This window comes from Entelurus aequoreus, linkage group LG20 (genome assembly GCF_033978785.1).
Source record: "Entelurus aequoreus isolate RoL-2023_Sb linkage group LG20, RoL_Eaeq_v1.1, whole genome shotgun sequence".
Lineage (NCBI taxonomy): Eukaryota > Metazoa > Chordata > Actinopteri > Syngnathiformes > Syngnathidae > Entelurus > Entelurus aequoreus.
The window spans coordinates 9,417,031-9,432,297 of record NC_084750.1 but is presented as its reverse complement, the minus strand read 5'-3'; the positions used below and the strand labels follow the sequence as shown (position 1 = coordinate 9,432,297).

At 41.1% G+C, this 15,267-nt stretch overlaps 1 protein-coding gene across 1 annotated transcript in view; it reads right to left on the bottom strand.

The window, feature by feature from the left end:
* The window catches only part of LOC133635908 (collagen alpha-1(XXII) chain-like), a 94,126-nt gene extending 83,273 nt beyond the window's left edge, over positions 1 to 10,853 (bottom strand). The window contains exons 1-3 of the mRNA XM_062029364.1: positions 10,730 to 10,853; positions 5,279 to 5,421; positions 4,635 to 5,204 (exon numbers count right to left, since the gene is read on the bottom strand). Of these exons, the coding sequence (XP_061885348.1) occupies positions 4,635 to 5,204; positions 5,279 to 5,363 (655 nt within the window). The 5' untranslated portion in view covers positions 5,364 to 5,421; positions 10,730 to 10,853. The remainder of the gene's footprint in view (positions 1 to 4,634; positions 5,205 to 5,278; positions 5,422 to 10,729) is intronic.
* Positions 10,854 to 15,267: the final 4,414 nt, after the last annotated feature.

Below are 15,267 nucleotides of genomic sequence, written 5' to 3'. Positions count from 1 at the left end.
AAATTATACATGTGGGAAATGCCGAAAGGAGCAATGGCAGTGCCAGGATTGTGAGTGACTGCTCAAATGTATGTCAGTCACGTTTACATGGACATGGTTTTTCATTCTTTGTAAATATGCTTTTTTCTTTGTAAATTTTTTTTTTTAAACTATTTTTGGCACACAAAAATAACAATTGCTTCTGCAACAACCCTCCACACCAAAACTGGGAAAACAGTTGCTTTTTCATTCTTTGTAAATATGTTTTGTTTTGTATTTTTTTTAACAATAAATGTCAGAGTGTTGATCCCTTCATTCTGTTGATCCTTGCAAAAACACACACAACCTACCTCAGAACTAAAGCTTGAGCTGTAAGGTCCCCTCCCCCACACAGGCTCAAGTGGCCCCCTGCCGTGTGCCACTAACAGCCACATTTTCATAACAAAAGGAGTGTCCACAGGGGGGACTAGGGGTCAATGACCCTCTTGTGGGTTTTCTAGGTAAAAAGGCCAATTGGCCCCTCTCTGGGACTTCTAGTGTTAAGTACAATTTTAACCTAAAAAAAAAATTTCCTAAATATAATTTTCTGCAGATTATCGCCATTTCCAGGTGTTCTGTAACCAGTTCTTCTTAGATATTTTATTCGATCGCTTTCAAAATGTACCCAGACAGATTAGATGTATGGAGGATGCTAAATTTCCAAACGTTTAGGTTTTCAGGACGTGGGCGAAGCATGGCAACCAAGATTGTCCTTCTCCATGAAGCGTCCAAAAGTGACACTTTTTTAGTAGAGCAGAGGTCTCAAATTCGAACACAACTAGGTAACCTATAAGAAAAAAATAAAAAATCTATACATCTTTACAGTAAGAATTCTGGTGACTGAGCTGCCTGTTGTTTTTCTCCGTAAAATCTTCAGCCATTTTTTGTACAGTGTATTACTGTAAATTGAAAAACAGTACCACTGTTATTTTTACAACAACATTCTGGTGACTGAGCAGCTACTTTTTTTACCGTAAAAGCTATGTTCCCTGTTTTTGTAGTGTATTACTGTAGATGGAAAAATGGTACCACTGAAGATTTTACGGTAAATCTCTGGTGACTGAGCTGCCAGGTTTTTACAGTAAAATCTGCTGTGCGGATTTGCAGACATACCATCAATATATTTGCAGCTTGAAATAGGTCAGTATTAAAGGCCTACTGAAAGCCACTACTACCGACCACGCAGGCTGATAGTTTATATATCAATGATGAAATATTAACATTGCAACACATGCCAATACGGCCGGGTTAGATTAGTAAAGTGCAATTTTAAATTTCCCACGAAATATCCTGCTGAAAACGTCTCGGTATGATGACATTTGCGCGTGACGTCACGGATTGTAGCGGACATTTTGGGACACCATTGTGGCCAGATATTAAGTAGTCTGTTTTCATCGCAAAATTCCACAGTATTCTGTTGGTGAATCTTTTGCAATTTGTTCAATGAACAATGGAGACAGCAAAGAACAAAGCTGTAGGTGGGAAGCGGTGTATTAGCGGCCGGCTGCAGCAACACAAACACGTAGCCGGTGTTTCATTGTTTACATTCCCGAACGATGACAGTCAAGCTTTACCATTGGCCTGTGGAGAACTGGGACAACAGAGACTCTTACCAGGAGGACTTTGAGTTGGATACGCGGTACCATGAGTACGCAGCTGCGGCTTCCAAACATTTGATCGCTTGCCCGTACGTGCGTGCCACTATGTGCATGTCACGTACGTAACTTTGGGGAAATATATGTGCTGTATGAACTTTGCGGAGGTGAACAGTACTTTGGGCTGTGGGATTGAGTGTGTTGTGCGGGTGTTTGATTTGTATTGGTGGGTTGTATGGACGGGAGGGGGGAGGTGTTTGTTATGCAGGATTAATTTGTGGCATATTAAATATAAGCCTGGTTGTGTTGTGGCTAATAGAGTATATATATGTCTTGTGTTTATTTACTGCTTTAGTCATTCCCAGCTGAATATCAGGTCCCACCCGCCTCTCACAGCATCCTCCCTATCTGAATCGCTTCCACTGCCCTCTAGTCCTTCACTCTCACTTTTCTCATCCACGAATCTTTCATCCTCGCTCAAATTAATGGGGAAATCGTCGCTTTCTCGGTCCGAATCGCTCTCGCTGCTGGTGGCCATGATTGTAAACAATGTGCAGATGTGAGGAGCTCCACAACCTGTGACGTCACGCTACTTCCGCTACAGGCAAGGCTTTTTTATCAGCGACCAAAAGTTGCCAACTTTATCGTCGATGTTCTCTACGAAATCCTTTCAGCAAAAATATGGCAATATCGCATAGAATGGACCTGCTATCCCCGTTTAAATAAGAAAATCGAATTTCAGTAGGCCTTTAATGTGTATTACCTTTGGTAGCCACTCTTAGGCGGGCCAAATTAAATGACACGGGCCCCACTTTGGGCATCCCTGATCTAATTAGTACTGTTTTTTTCATGGAAATGGCCAATTAAAAATGGCATCAGAAAAGCCTACGAGGCTGTTTGAATGGTAATGATTATGAGACTTAGAGGTTAGAAAAACATATGCAATTAAATCACTAGTCTATATTGGCTGGTTAGTTTTAAAGTGTAAAATCACTTTCTGATTCAGGGAAAAAGGCAATGGAATAAAGGGGCTGTTTGCAACATTTACACAGATGCCTAGAGGGCACTAACTTTCCAATGTATTTTAAGCACTATATCCCGCTCTCTTACGTCTTCTAGGACGCAATGCCGTAACTACGTAACACGTACAAACGCATTAGCTTTTGGTGTTGTTAGCTGATAATAGCGATTTGGATAGCTAGTGTTAGCTTAAATTGAATGTATACTCTATCATAACAACAACATAAATACAAATTGTGTGTTGCTTCTCTTGGACTGTTTTTGTACGTGTGCACACGCTCCCTGTGACGAGACAGGGTGAGTGACCGCCGTAAACACAAATAATTTTATTCGGGAGGGGAAAAAGTTTTACGACACTTAGTAATTGGGAAAAATAGAGACCGTTTTAACACAAATGTGTTCTGTTAAACCACTAATGGTAACATAAGCTAACCGGTGGTGGTGTTCTTGTACGTTTTGCTCAGAAAAATTTTACTATGATGAAGTTGTAAACAGCCCCTTAAAATTCAACCAACCGTTTAAGATTAGAACTGTGGTTCCTCACTACAGCGTAACTCACAATACAAACTCCCAGCCTGATCTGAGGAAGTAGGAAGTAATTAACTTTTTGTGTTTAGTGACAATGTACCTACTCTGAGTGTGCGAGAATTGCAGCTGGACATGAAGCTGCAGAGCCAGGCAGGCTAAGAAAGCAACCTCAGTCCGATGGTATATACCGTATGGCTCGTATTCCGACACGGGACTTCTTCCCAAAGTGAAAAGCAGTGGTGGCCAACCAAGCTAAGATGGATTGATTGAGACTTGTATTAGTAGGTTGCACAGTGAAGTACATATTCCGTACAATTGACCACTAAATGGTAACACCCGAATAAGTTTTTCAACTTGTTTAAGTCGGGGTCCACTTAAATTGATTCGAGGTGGTTTAAAATACAAATCTGTGATCCACAAAACTAAATTTAATTGCGGAGACAGGTTCTATAATTTATTACAACGACGGATACAATGAGACAGTAAGTCCAATAACATTAGATTGGTTAAATTAATAATATAATAGCTTGAAGCATTAGCTTACCTACACTACATGTACTGTAGATGAGATGAACAGCTACATATAATGCAATATTCTTGCAAGGATGTACATAGTTGTTTCAAATATGGAGACAGATATTGTAATCCCACGTAATTTCTATACCTATAACTTTATGGCCTGAAAGGCGTTGAAAGGGAAAGCTAATAAACTAACATTTGAGAGGCTTTCATCTCCTCGGCATACAAAAAAATATAGCTAAAAATGAGCGATCATCAATCTTTTGTCACTTGATTGAAATTCACAGCACCCGGGGATCTTGTGGGATGACGCTGGCTGCACTGAGCTAATGTATGAAGAAAAAAAAACGACCAGCAGGAACGTGAAACACTTCATTTCAACACACTCTCTCGCCGTAGCTGATGTCAAAGGTGTAACGACCGGCCGCACGGTTCCTGTCTTCACAATAAAAGTGCTATGCTAACAAAATAAGGGTCTCAGAAAACTAGCACACACAAGCTAGCGAGCTACGACGTTTGCCTCCAATGAATTTCTTGTAAAGGGTATACAAACGAGTATGGAAGCTTGATCGATAAACTTTATGTAGAATTGGAAAGAGGGGGACTTTTTTCTCTCCACAAGGTAAATTCGAAGTTGTGGAACTTATCAGCTTTACTGTAAATCCTGCATCAATGCAAGTCAATAAGATAATACACAACTTATACTATTCTCTTCTTTATGCATTTAAACATGCTGGTATTTTTATTAAACACCTTCAACATGTTAACAAAAAACTTCTGTTTTAATAATCTGTGTGTGTGTATATATCTTATGGCAGATCATCTTGACTTGGTGATTTGATAAATAGCTCGCCTGCTGAAAAAGTGTGAGCACCTCTGGTCTACCTGAACACATTTGGGGTGTGGTGAAGACGTACGATGAACAAATAATACAAGGTAATTAGACAGACTTACTCTCACAGAGCCTCCTCCTGAGCCGACCTCTGATCTTATCGATGGCGTTAAAGTCCGTCACGTGGAAGACGTGAGCGTTCTTCGGTTCCGCCGCGATCTCTTCCAGTTCCACCTTCAGCGCCTCGCCGATGCCCACTGCAAACATCCTGATGCCAGCTCTGGCGGCCAACTTGGACGGCTCAAGAACGTAATCCTGACTCCGGCCATCGGTGAGCAGAATAGCCACCCTTTGGATGCCCTTGGCTCCCAGTGGCCTGGCCCCGTTTTGCTCCAAGAAGATGTTGTCGGTGGTGTAGCTGATAGCGTCCCCGGTCATTGTATTCCCTCCAAGGTAGCGTATGTTTCTGGCGGCCTGCTTCACGTCTTCCAGGGTCCTGTATCTCGCCAGGTTAAATTCTGTGGTGGGCCGGTCGCTGTAGCGTACAACAGCCACTCGAGTCTTGTCTGGCGCCAGGTCAAAGGACTCCACGAGGTTGGCTACCCATTGCCTGATCTTCTCGAAGTTCTCCTTGCCTACACTGGACGAGGTATCCAGGATGAACGCTAGGTCATAATGGACGTTTTTGCACCCTAGACAGAAAAAAAGAGACATTAGAATGTAGTCCCATGTGGACTTAGACTCGATCCAAATCTTTAAGTCTTACCTGCCCTCTGAGCATCCACATTCTCCCTTGAAATAGTCAGGATGACCAAGACCAAGAAGATCCTAAATCCCAGTCGGAATTCCATATTGATCTTGGTTCGGGTCAGTTCTTCCTAGTTTAAAACCACCATCCAACTCTCCGGTCTGCGGAAAGATCAACAATTAACGGTATCCATGGCAGATATCTGGTTTCAGCTATGGACTTTGGCAATGGACGTCCTCTATTCTTTGAAAATAGACCGAAATACAATAAGTACACTCCGAAAGGAAATGAGACTCACCAGAGATGGTTGGGAAAATGTGGCAAACTAGTTTTATGATTTCATAAATAAAAAATATGACTGCAGTTGTTTAGGCTCGATTGATGCTCTCAAAATGGCCGTAGCATTCAAAACGGGGTCTTTGAAGAAGTTTTGCAGAGGAACTACAGCTCAAAAGTCACAGGTCCCAGAGGACAACCACAGTGGCTGAGATCATTGTTATACAGTAGGAGCCTATTTATTGTAACACAAAACCTTGTTTGGCCTTATTGTACACAAGTGGCTGTGTGACTGGTTGGTCCTAGCCATAACATACAGTCATCACCTAAACAGAAAAAGTGCCTCAAACACTATGGGAGGTAGGGTTGTCTTGATACCAATATTTTGATATCGGTACCAGTATCAAAATGTATTTTGATACTTTTCTAAATAAAGGAGACCACAAAAAAATGGCATTATTGTCTTTATTTTAACAAAAAATCTTAGGGTACATTAAACATATTATTGCAATTTAGTCCTTAAATAAAATAGTGAACATAGTAGTAAGTAAACAATTAAAACTCTGCTGACGTATGAAGAAACATATTGTGTCATTTATCATTCTATTATTTTGACAACATTATGAGGGACAAACTATAAAAATTGATTATTAATCTACTTGTCATTTACTGTTAATATCTGCTTATTTTCTGTTTTAACATGTTCTATCTACACTTCTGTTAAAATGCAATAGTCACTAAATCTTCTGTTTTTTGATACTTTACATTATTTTTGGATGATACCACACATTTAATGATAATAATGGATTAGATTTTATATTGCGCTTTTCTATTGTTAGATACTCAAAGCGCTCACAGAGAAGTGGGAACCCATCATTCATTCACACCTGGTATTGGTATTGATTCGATACAGCTACAGGATCATACATTGGTCATATTCAAAGTCCTCATGTGTCCAGGGACATATTTACTGAGTTTATAAACATAATGATTTTTTTTTTTTAAAAAGAAAAAAGATTTTGTGACGATAAAAAATATATATGTAATCATAGTAGTATCGACTAGATACACTCTTGTACCTGGTATCATTACAGTGGATGTCAGGTGTAGATCCACCAATGGCATTTGTTTACACTGTGACGCCGGTAAGCTATTGTATCCTCCTACAGTGTGTAGTGAAGCATATTTAGCTATTCCTATTTATCAGTGGAGAGGGTGTCTGGTAGCCAGGTAGAATAAGCGCAGCCATACTTGCCAACATTGAGACCTCCAAATTCGGGAGATTTGGGGGGGTGGGAGGTGTAGAGGTGGGCGGGGTCGGGGTGGGCGGGGGAGGAGTATATTTATAGCTAGAACTCACTGAAATTTAAGTATTTCTTATATATATATATATACATATACATATATATATATACATATATACAGTGGGGCAAAAAAGTATTTAGTCAGCCACCCATTGACAATCAATGGGTGGCTGACTAAATACTTTTTTGCCCCACTGTATATATATATATAAATAAAATAAATACTTGACTTTCAATGAATTATAAATAAATAAATGATAAATGGGTTATACTTCTAGCTATATATATATATATATATATATATATATATATATATATATATATATATATATATATATATATATATATATATATATATATATATATATAAAATAAATACTTGAATTTCAGTGTTCATTTATTTACACATATACACACATAACACTCCTCTCTACTCATTGTTGTATTTGAAAGTGCAATGCTTTGCAGCCAGTAGCACAGCCTTTGAAGGAGCGTAGGTATGGGCAGTGTAATATTCTGGGTTGGAGTCTATAACAAGGCGAGGTGACGAAGTTACGTCTCTTTACTTCATACTTCAGAACCGACTCCCACACCTGCCATCAGGGTGCGCAATACAACGTAAACCGTTGGCCAACCAAAAAGTAACCACAGAACACTAGTGTTCTGTGGTTACTTTTTGGTTGGCCAAGCGGATGTGACGACATGCTGTCCTCACTCACGTCCGCACGGACCTGACGACATGCTGTCCTCACTCACGTCCGCACGGACCTGGAGGGGGCGTGCCTTAAGTCCGGCTGGAAATCGGGAGCAATTCGGGAGAATAGTTGTCCCAGGAGATTTTCGGGAGAGGCACTGAAATTCGGGAGTCTCCCGGAAAATTCGGGAGGGTTGGCAAGTATGAGCTAAGGTAATGAAATAATTAAAATAGATTTGAATGTAGTTGCACTTTTGAGACACTAGATGGCAGTAGTGTGTAAGCTATTGAACACTACACAGAGTAGTTTGGGAAGCTACTCGTTAAACCGACACATTGGAAGTGTCAGGATGTTGTCTGCATTAAAACCAAAAAAACTAGATAAGTTTCTGTTATTGAGTTAATATCAAAATATTATAGTTTCTCTTCTCATTCCATGCAGAGAATCCACAACTAGACAGAAAGACGGCGCAACCACACTTGGCAGTCGATACTGTTACGTTATTGGCGATTAGAATGTCCCTCCCATTGTTCAATAAATATTGTTAAGTGATACTTCCTGTTTCCTGGGTTCCCAGAGCGCAAGTGACTTCATGAAACGCATCTTGCTTTATAATTTCTGTTTTCTTTTGACCAAAAAATATTAATATATATCGCATGTTTTATCGAAACACATTTTATATTGATATTATGTGTCTATCACGATATACTGTATGTCATTTCATCGGTCAAGCCCTAGTTACATTGACTTCAATGTACCGGTAATGCTTCATGATATTATGTATGAACTTTATGAACCAACTGCAGGTCACTGACGGTAGGCCGTAACCCTCATGAAGCTTCTTAGTTGTGACGTCCCAGGTAAACAAACATGGCTGACCATAAGCATTAAGTTGTTAAAATGTTTTTAGTCAATTTGCAACATTTCACCTAATAACTTAGCACATTTCCATGCAGAACAGATGGTGTTACAAGACAATCTTTCACCTGATGTTTTTAAATCCACAACAGGCACAACCATTTAGCTGAAGCTGATTGGCTACGATTATCCTCACCGGCTAAGCTAATCTGTTATGCTAAAACTGAGCCATTTAGTACCAAAATCTACCATTTTTGTTTAGACTTACAAATTGTGATTTTGGATGCAAATTAAAGGAATTGGTGAGGAGAATATACTTACTTGGTTAGGTCAATTATTTGCTGAACCCCCCTAAACTAGGCAAGGCAAGGCAAGGCAACTTTATTTGTATAGCGCTTTTCATACACAAGGCAGACTCAAAGTGCTTCACAGACAACAAAGTGAAATGAAAGAAAAATAAAAGCAAAATTAAAATGCAGTCTATAAAAATAAAAACAGTGCGGACGTTAAAAGTTAAAAGATTTAGCTGAAAGCTAAGGTGAACATAAAACATAAAACTAATCTTCAATAGCTAAGCTAATTGGAGCAGCTAAAAATTAAGCAATTAATGACAAAAATGTTTTCACCCTCATCAGCATCTAAGTTTTAAACTTAAATTGTGTTTGTACATGTAAAATAAAAGTATTAGGGATCAGAATATGGTTAAATTGTGATGTAAAATAGCTGTCAAAAGCTGTAGGGAACATTTATCGCATCTTGAAGTAGAAAAAATAAGGGGGGTTAGCAAAAATTACCATAGGCAGAATTCAACTGAGAAACATTGCTTTTTGGTGAAAAACTAAGGAATTGGAGAAGGGTAATAAAAATTAAATAGAGGAATTTTAGCTCAATTAAATTAAAGGCTAAGCAACCAACAGCACCTATAAATTAAGGAAAAATTACCAACATTTTTTGACTGTAGGCAGCATTTAATCCATTTTAAACTTGGAAACAATGATTTCCGATGCAAAACAAAAAGTATTAGGGAAGTAGACAACTGTCATATAGTGCTGTAAATTAGTTGAACATTAGCTTAGCAGTTGACAACAGCCAAGATATTCCAATGACACTAAAATCCGATGATTAACAGTAAGCATCAGCAAATATGTTTTAAATGTAGACGCTGTGTTTTTAGGCTGTGTAAAATTAAATGTTGAACTAATCTTTGGAGGTACTAAGATCAATAAAGAAAGGTAAGGCAACGACTAAACCGATCTCCAGGTGCTAAAACTGAGTTGTTTATGACCAAAATCATCAAGTTTTAGACAACATATTGTATTTAATGTGCTTTAGACTTATACATTGTAATCTTGGATGTTGAATAAGGGCATTAGGGAGGAGAATACGGTTACATGATGTGGTAAAATAACTGTTGAAAACTGCTAAGCTAATCAACTGCACAAGCTAAAAATTAAGCCATTTATTACTAGAAATTTATATCAACCACTCTCCGACCGTAGGCCGCATTTAAAATGTGTAAACTTGTAAATGTGGGGAGGAAAAAAATTGATAACTGGTGAAAAAAATTATCTGTTAACTGCTGAACTAATCTTCAGTGGCGAAAACAACTACTTAAATAATCTCCTTGTGCTAAATTTTTAAAATTGAGCCATGTATTTTTTTTCGCCAGTAGGCCAAACTTATTTGTTTTACACAAGTGATGCTTTCAAACTGCTAACTTAACCTAAAAATGCTAATAGCTTATCTCCTTGTGTGAATTTTTGACCAAATCAGACATTTTCTAACTTAATACCGTGTTATATACAAAACAATCCCATGACAATTAGTATTGACTGTATTTAATGACATTAGGTTGGAAATACGTTTACTCCCTAGACAGTTTTAATTAATGTTCTACAAAGTGGACTATTCAGTACTGTAAAGTCTGTATTATTTTCTGTGAGTAAAAACATTCTTATCTGATCTTTCGTTCGACTATTTCTGCCTTGTGCTTTCACTGGTGCTATTCATGGGAGTGGGCAGTCACTAATTACAGCAATTTGTCCGAGAAAGTCAGCCCAGTAAAATGCTACTCTCCCTTTTTTACATGCAGACAATATGTTAAAGTCATAATGGAGTTGTTTTGCTGCTGTGCAACATTCCACTTCCTCTCTCTGTCAACGGTAGACTTGGGAATACAGTGAAGATGCATTTAACAGAAGCATGTTTATAATCGGTGAAATGCAGAAAACAGGTCGTCGTGAGAGAAAACTAACTTGCAGATGAAAAAACTAATGATGGACTGACTGTAAATGTACATGTTTGCTTTAAAATAAATAGATGCTTACTTCTATGACCTGTCAATCAGCGTCTACTGGAGGTTTGGCGCCCACCTGCCTCCAGCCCCTATCAGCACCCGTATCAGCAGCTCCTCAGCATCTTCACCCAAACTGCTCTAAAGAGGCACAACATGGGGTGAAAATAATCCAGAATGCAAAATCCAGTGTGCAGATGAGATGAGTTGAAGGCAGTTTGTGAAGGTCTGCACACAGTAGGAGGGGACAAGGGAAGGTGGCAGCAGTGATGGCGGTGGGTGGGGGGTTGGGTTTCGTGGTGCATTCTGCACTCACACATAAAAAGCAGTGCCAATTATAGATGCAAACTTTTAGGATATTTTAGTCCCCTCCTCTTTGACTGCACCCCCTCCTCCTTTGCAGCCGCCATGAAAGAGAAGCTGGAACTTTTTAACCACAAGCGTCCAGAACCGCCGCCCTTTTAGGGCCGGGCCGCACACTTCTAGGAGGAGGCCTGTGTTTAAGTTAGCCAAATGATTACAGAACAGCTTAACGTGCAACGTGTTCTTTTAAGATGTCCGCACTTCCGTGGGTTCTGTTTCATTATTTCTGAGTGTGCACTGTCCCGTCGGACCGCAGCATCTGTCCATTTTAGATCTGATTTTGTTTTTTTACACGCAACATCTGCATTGCTTTTTACATTCCAGTTCTCCAACTTAATCATTTTCATTTGTATACAAATGTATTATTTCCAACAAATATGGTGTATGTGAAGGGGGTGTTACTGATGGGACTTTTGATGATCCCTGTTCAAGAACCCTGAATCATGAAACATTTCTATGATTGGTATCAGTCCTGATGCGCTTGCAGACTTTGGTAAGTGTCTATAAATGTAAAGGCTCTAAAAATGTGAGGAAAAAGAACGCAGACCTCCACCAGGTCCTACCTCCCAATAACAAAAACAAGTCTTGAAGGCAGATGTTGATCTGGATCATTCCCAAAATTAAATCACTTCTCATTTATGACAGTCCTAAAAGTTTCATAAAAAGGTGCTCATACATTTTTGAGCTATCTACAGTGGGTCTGGATTAGTTTTTGCCTCATCACTCACTTAAAGCATGAGTGAAGAATGGCCTTTCCTCAATGTAAAGAACTGTTAAGTCCAAAAGAGAAAGAGATGATACAGTATTATCTGCTCACAGATGCTACACGGTGGTTGTTTGAGCACACTGCAGCTTGTCCTCGATAAATTAACCCACCCCCACTCCTTAATGCTTCAGTCACACGCAGGATTCTCACAGTAATGAGGCAAAAATTATCCAGACCCACTGTACAGTACAGCGGTATGTAAGAAACAGAGTTAGCCCTCTTGTCCGTCATTCACATCTCCGTCTCCGTGGGTGGAGGCTGGAATGCAAGCATGCACACAGAAGTAAACGTAAGGTAACGTACTGAAAAGATCAAATAAGCCCCAAAATCTAATCACATTTCCTGAAAGTGAAACGAATATACACCCATAAATTATTGCGTTATCTGTAGCGGCATGAAAGACACAGAGTGAACAGTCTTGTCTTTCTCCTCCAGTTTTTACTCTGCGAGGGCTGCCAGCATCCGCATACGGAAATTGAAGACCATAACGTAAACGTGAGGTAATGTGCCAGAGACTCATCCGTCCTAAATTGTAATCAATTTCTGAAACTTGCAAAAGTTTTACTCGTCAACCGACGTACATAAAAAGGGTGAAAATGAGTCACAAAATGCACCTCTACAGTGTCGATTATTTTACAGACCAAAATGCCAGATGGTAAAGGAGAAATGACTGTACCAGAAGCGTAAAATTATCGTATTTTAAGCAAAGATATCATACAGTATGTACATCATCTTCCTGTAAAACGTAACATGAGACAATGCACAACGGCAAGCGCAGCATAAGATGTATAGATGTTTGTTTGCCAATAGAATGTATTGAAAGGTTCTAAATTGTATATTATTTGGATTATTGATTGTACACAGGGTGGAATTATCATACGTCTGACAAAGCTGTGTCCAATGATTAGTTACTACCCAGAAGTTAGATGTGCATGTGCAATTTGTTTTTAATTTTGCTATTCAAAACATGGCGCTGAGACGTGTTAACAAAAATGAAACTGCAACAAATACCATCAAAATAACACAAAACAAAAAAAACAGGAATAGTAAAAATTTGATCCAAATTAAATATATCCAGGGTTTCCATTAATGTAACACAACATTTTTATTAACGCCACACATTGAAAATAAGGGTTTTATTTTTCTACTTGAAAACAAATTTAAGCAATATAATATATCGTAGCCCCCAGAAGAAATCACAAATATGAGCTACAAACAAAGATATTTTTTACTTTCGTCTCGTGAGTCCGCACTTCCCGGACACACAACAACACTTCCTCATTTTCCGACAAATCACTTTTCAAACATGGACGGTGTGTTCGTAAACTGACAGATCCAAACCACATGAACATAAAACATTAACATTAGCTGGTCGTTACAGTATGAATTGTTATGTACAGCCTATTATTTGCGCACTATTGATGTACCGAAAACCTGACCACCGAAATAAGATTTTGATTACCAAAAACCGCGCTACCGAAACCAGATATGAATAAAACGCATGCCATTGTGACGGTCTCGAGTGTTGTGGACATAGTTTTTATATATAGTACAGATATACACGTGGCCAGCCATCTACAAAATGTGCAAATATTAAGAGGACAGTGGCATCTTTTAAGAAGACAAAGTCCAACTGGAGCAACATCGCCAAGCAAGTGTGACATCATGCTCACAGCAGTGAACCTCTTCAGCCAGGGACATGGGACAGAAGCTAAGAGTGTCTAAACAAGAGTACAGTCTATAATAAGATTAAAACGAAGACGGCGGCGTTGTAGGACAACTCACTAAAGACGATGTTGGTGTCATGGAAAGACCCGCTGAAGACGAAGATGGGGGCGTGGTGGGAGGACCCATTGAAGACGAAGATGGCGACGTGGTGGGAAAACCAGCTGAAGACAATGATGTCAGCGTCGTGGGAGGACTCATTGGAGACAATGGTGGTGTTGTGGGAGGACCCGCTGAATACTATGATGGCGGCGTCGTGGCAAAACCCTCTGAAGACTATGGCAGGGGCGTCGTTGGAAGACCCGCTGAAGACGAAGGTGGTGGTGTCGTGGGAGGACCCGCTGAAAACGAAGACGGCAGAGTCATGGAAAGACGCGCTGGAGACAATGGCGGCGTTGTGGGAGGACCTGCTGAAGACAAAGATGGCGGCGCCGTGTTAGGACCTGCTGAAGACGAAGATGGCAATGTCGTGGGAGAATCGACTGGACACAATGGCGGTCGTGGAAGGACCCGCTGAAGATGGCGGTGTAGTGGGACAACCCACTAAAGACGATGTCATCAATGTGGAAAGACCCGCTGAAGACGAAGATGGCAGTGTCGTGGGAGGACCCGCTGAAGACAAAGATGGCACCTTTAAGGGAGGACCAGCTGAAAACGAAGATGGCAGAGTCATGGAGAGACGCGCTGGAGGCGATGGCGGCGTAGTGGGAGGACCTGCTGGGAAGATGGCGGCGTGGTGGTAGGACCTGCTGAAGACGAAGATGGCAATGTCGTGGGAGGATCGACTGGACACAATGGCGGTCGTGGAAGGATCCGCTGGAAATGGCGGCGTGGTGGGACGACCCAATAAAGACGATGTCGGCAACGTGGAAAGACCTAGTGAAGACGAAGATGGCAGCGTCGTGGGAGGACCCGCTGAAGACGAAGATGGCAGCGTCGTGGGAGGACCAGCTGAAAACGAAGATGGCAGTCATTGAGAGACGGCTGCAGGCGATGGTGGGAGGACCCGCTGAAAACGAAGAAGGCGGCGTGGTGGGAGGGCCCGCTGAAGATGAAGATGGCGGCGTGGTGGGAGGACCCCCTGAAGACTAAGATGGCGGCGTCGTGGGAGGACCCACGGAAAACAATGGCGACGTGGTGGGAAAACCAGCTGAAGAAAATGATGTCAGCGTCGTGGGAGGACCCATTGGCGGTCTTGTGTGAGGACCCGCTGAATACTATGATGGCGGCGTCGTGGCAAAACCCTCTGAAGACTATGGCGATGGCGTCGTTGGAAGACCTGCTGAAGACAAAGGTGGTGGTCTCGTGGGAGGACCTGCTGAAGACAAAGATGGCAGCGTTGTGGGACGATGTCGGCAATGTGGAAAGACCCGCTGAAGACGAAGATGGCAGCGTCGTGGGAGGACCCGCTGAAGACGAAGAAGGCGGCGTCATGGGAGGACCCCCTGAAGACTAAGATGGCGGCGTCGTGGGAGGACCCACTGAAAATAATGGTGACGTGGTGGGAAAACCAGCTGAAGACTAAGATGGCGGCGTCGTGGGAGGACCCACTGAAAATAATGGTGACGTGGTGGGAAAACCAGCTGAAGACAATGTCAGCGTCATGGGAGGACCAATTGGAGACAAAGGCGGTGTCGTGGGAGGACCCGCTGAATACTATGATGCCGGCGTCGTGGCAAACCCGGCGTTGGAAGACCCGCTGAAGACGAAGGTGGTGGTGTCGTGGG